The sequence below is a fragment of the Sinocyclocheilus rhinocerous genome, unplaced genomic scaffold (assembly GCF_001515625.1).
Source record: "Sinocyclocheilus rhinocerous isolate Xijiao unplaced genomic scaffold, SAMN03320098_v1.1 scaffold3084, whole genome shotgun sequence".
NCBI lineage: Eukaryota > Metazoa > Chordata > Actinopteri > Cypriniformes > Cyprinidae > Sinocyclocheilus > Sinocyclocheilus rhinocerous.
In genome coordinates, this window is record NW_015625126.1 from 10,859 (window position 1) to 15,527 (window position 4,669).

The 4,669-nt window shown below is 43.0% G+C and overlaps 1 protein-coding gene across 2 annotated transcripts in view; it reads right to left on the minus strand.

Moving 5' to 3' along the window:
• LOC107749665 (stonin-1-like) overlaps positions 1-4,669 on the minus strand; it is an 11,242-nt gene that overhangs the window by 2,256 nt on the left and 4,317 nt on the right. For both annotated transcript variants that reach the window (XM_016564823.1, XM_016564826.1), the window contains exon 2: positions 1,213-3,078. In XM_016564823.1, the coding sequence (XP_016420309.1) occupies positions 1,213-3,061 (1,849 nt within the window). In that variant the 5' untranslated portion in view covers positions 3,062-3,078. The remainder of the gene's footprint in view (positions 1-1,212; positions 3,079-4,669) is intronic.

Consider the following 4,669-nt stretch of genomic DNA (forward strand, 5'->3'; position numbering starts at 1 on the left):
TTTTCAGACCGATGAGCTTTGTAAAAATCGACGCGTTTCAGAAAGGCGGGGCATAGAGGAGAAACAATAATGTACAGTATGTGGAAAATAATGTGTTTTTTGAACCTTAAACCACATTTTATTACACCAAATACACCAAATAATGTTATTTTTAGCAACATCATATGACCCCTTTAAACAGCACATAAATCAAAACTAGCTAACGTTACAGAATGAACAGATCCAGGAAGTGGTTTAGGACATGCAAGCTATGGATGTGTTGAGGGAAGCGACCTATTCCATCTATGTTTTGATCATCATTCTGGATCTGATCCAGACACAGTCTTTTGACAATAACGCAATTTTCTCAGCTTTTAGTTCAAAAAGTTTTTATTTTATTTTATTTTTTTTTATGAAACATTCAAGTGTTAATAAAAAAAAGAATGCATGATGAGCAAATGCTCTGTTGTTTAATTTGATATGTTGCATGTTCAGATATTCATACAACAAAATATTCTGGGGGATGTTTTGTTTTTGTGAAAATGATCTAAAATGCTGGCAGAGGCTGGAAACTTTTTTAAAAACCCTGGTGGGGAAAGCGTTAAAGTTATTGTTTGCTCCATTAGTGAGCTCCTCGGATCAATCTAAACACTCTCAGTATATGAATTCACTATCAGTTTTCAGTTTGTCAGTCATTTCCAAAACAAGATGGTTCTGTTGTTAACCCAGCTCAACATGGTTCGGATACGTCCAAAAGCTTATCTAAGAGAATGTTACTGGTTTAATGAGTCGCTCAATACAATTTAGTCTGACTTTGTTACGGGGCTTAAATTCTTTTAAATTACAATTTAAGCAACCCAACTTTGATCTTCATTCGTCAAACATAAGTTGCTTCATTAAATTAAGTACATTCTTTTTTTAAAGTTAATCTGAAGTTGAAGATTATTTACTTAATTGGTATATTTTACTGTAACAATGGGCACTGTAAACAAATAATTATTACTATTTCCATCATTTCCTTCCTTAATGTCAAAACACCTTGGACTGTTATGATGTCTGCAATGCAGTGGAACACCAGTCATCTCATTCTATCTGTGGTCTTGACTCAAAAACTTGACCTCACTGAGATATAATTATAATGTTCTGTGTATATAATGTATATATTTTTCTTTAACCTATGATAATATATCCACCACTGATATTCAAATAGGGAGTTGTGTTGTGTTTTCTTACCCATGTTCTTGGGAGGAAGCCGCTCGATTCTCCACACGATGGCTCGATGCACGTTCTCATATTTGACCGTGCCGACAGACACGTGCATCACAGACTGAGACTCGGCCACATGCGCTGAGCCCAGACACGTGTTTCTGTTCATGCGAGCCTTCAGAGACTTCTGCCGCAGCAGCGACATGCTGTTGGGCACTTTGACCCAGTCGCCCGGGAACGGCACCTGAAGCACAACGTTTTCACAGACAGTCTCTGTAGGCGATGGGAACCTGGACAAGACGTTGAGGAAGACCTGGAGCTCGACACAGGCGCCCTGCACAGTCACCAGGGCTTTAACAGAGAGCGGGGGCTCCTCGCAGTGGAGCAACACCGTCCTGTAGCGCACCAGCTCCACTCGACAAGCGTCCGGAGGACAGAACTTAATCAGCCGCTTGTCTACAAACTCTGCCTCTCTGACACACCGATGGAAATGGTAGTCTGCGATCTCCATCCAGACCTCCTCGTCCTCATCAGAGGCGTACGCAGGAGCTTGTCTGAGAAGCCCCAGGTCATTCAGAGCTAGGAAACACTCCACTGCCCCGTTCAAGAAGGCGAGACAGTGAATTTGTGTAACGGCCGTGCACTTGAGAACAGCGCCGTCCTTACTCTGCCGCATCCAGACGTGGTCAGATATCTGCAAGGACAGCTCCTGCTCTTCATAGTGTTTGTGCTGCTGGTGTGGCACTGGTAACCGCAGGAGCTCTTCTTCTATGGACACCAGCAAGTCCTCCAAGTCTCCATATTCTGTGGTGCCAAACTTCAAGAGTTGCTCCACTTCTGGTTCATGGGTCACCTCATGTTTGGGGTGATAGCGCTTTCTCTCGACGTACAACACATGCTCGACCTTCAGCGTGGCGATCTTGCGCGGCTCGCCGTAACTCTCGACCTTCGGACCCGAGAGAGCGCAGTTAGCATGCAGCTGGAACTCTTTGAAGGGTTTCTCCAAGCCCTTCTCATAAAAGAGCAGCAGCAGCGCTCCGGGCAGCAGCTGCAGGTATATGGGACCCCACTGGCGCGAGGACATGCGGTTCTTCTTCTCTGGGATCCGAAGCATCAAGGACCAACCGTGTCTCCTCTGACTGAGGAACAATCCCTGTGGGACAAAGGCGGATGGAGTTCTCTTCATCGCTTGATCTTTCATAGCACCTAAGCCTGAAGGTCGCTTCTCCCTTTCCAGTTTCCCATCATCGCCTTCCTGCTGGTTCTCCTCTGTTCTCAGCTGTTCTAGTTTATGGCATATGTAGGAGTAGGAGTACTGAAGGTGGTCTTGGGGCGGCTCGTTGCCGTCCTTGGTACGGATGAAGAAACGGGGCAAACTGGGTCCAGAGTCTGAGTCAGACGATGAGGTCCAGGACACTCGTTTGTGCTCAGCTTCCCCCCAGAAGGGGTTAAAATGGCCTGGCTCTACATGGGATGCTTTGAGAGAAGAAGAGCCTTCAGGCAGTTTCATGGAGTCTCTCTGAGAGAAGCTGAACAGATTGCTGGAGAAGTCCGGCTGCTCCTGAGGAGCGTAATGTAAGGGAGACTGACCCGCTGGAGTCAAACCCACAGGAGTGTGCAGAGGAGTGTTTCTGGGCACACATGAACTCCCATTGAGGCTGAAATCCATGGAAGGGGATTCGATGGCAGAGGTGAAGCTCCATGATTCACTTCCCAGGGATGGCAGAACAAGTTTCAAACCATTGGGCCGAGGTATTGAGCCTGAGTTTGATGTAGAAGAGCACGGGGATTTCCGGGGTGAGGAGAAGGTCGTCCCTTCATCGTCAAATGTAACCCAGTTGGCTGGATGATTTGTGGAGTACATTGCTTTACTCATCTTGTGTGCACAATCGTCTGCAGAAATAGAAATAGACAGATAGACAAAATAGACAAATAAGATACTTACAAATCTGAACTAGTGTGAAACCAGTTGACTAGTCTGGTAATGTTGTCACACTGTTTCAACTATTTGTTTACTCCAGAGAGTTAACACACATACAGATCATGTGCAGACTCTGGATAGCACAGACACAAGGGATGCTTTGACTCTGCAGATAGAGTGCACACACATTATTATGGGATATATTACTTGGGGTCTCGTTTGGAAGGGCAGAAATATTGAAGACAGCAGCTGAACTTAATTAAGAAAGCGACAGTGTGAGTCTCTTTGAACGGCTCCAGAGCTTCCTAAATGTCTTGTACATGACAGATTATCCTCACAGTCCTCAGGGACAAATGAATAAACACAGGAAACACAACCCTCTACATTGCAAGCAAATCACTCGCACATGCGACTAAATCTTCACTCTGGACGACTAAATGATGTCTAATATTAGCCAATGGCTAATAAATTCTCAGATTTTACTCACCAGTGTGCGGGTTGGAGGCTAAGTATAAGTTTAGCACAGACATATTTTCACTCGCCGAACAAGAGTTTCACTCTCGCTTCAGAGTTTCACTCTCCGTCAAGCGATCTGTGATATTTTTCAGTTCATCTCAATGGATGCGCAGCGCACCTGTATTTGACGTACTGTAAACTCTAGTGTAACGGCACACGACTCGTCGTCACTTTGGTGAGAGCAGAGAGAGTGAGAGAGTCTTACATAACATGCAGAATTGACGTAAACGATATTCTTTGTTGTATTTTCCTGTCAAAATAACGGAGTTCCTTTGGAGTTCTTCAGCTTTTAAGATCTGCCGGGTTCTCTGGTAGTGGGCGGAACTAATGTGTAAATGGCAATCTCATTGGCTGGCGCTCACCTATTATCGTCCCTGTTATGATTTCAACAAATCAGTTCGAGCGAACGCACACAACCTGATTAATATTCATGAATCCAGCAGCTCGTTAAACCTTAGTGCGTTTTATACTGTTCTTATTAGCAGAATTCGTATCATCATTATTATTATTATTATTGTCTTGTCAGTATTATTGTTAGTTTTTTCCCATTTATTTTACAGAAACACTGAATGACCAAAAAAGCACCACCACCAGTCCTAAATTCAGTTAAAATGTCTATGCATTCATACATGGTTACCAAGTTTTAATTCTAATTACTAAACTTCTATTATTAAATAATACTTGATTATCATATTATAATGCTTGACTGCTTGACTGATTTTTTGCATGTTTGTCACACTTTAATGTTTCAGATCATCAAACAAATTTAAATATTAGTCAAAGATAACACAAGTAAACACAACATGCAGTTTTTAAAATTTCTATCAGTGTGAACTGACCACCACACAGAATATTAAGAATATCAAAAACTTTAGGATAGGGGTGCTCCGATCAGGATTTTTGAGGCCGATCACCGATCACAGAAAGCAGTATCTGCCGATACCGATCACCGATACCGATCTTTTTAAAGCCTTCTTTTTATCATTTATACCTATTTATATTGATACTCCAATCAGGATTTTTAGACATTTATTCAGGGCCTGAATT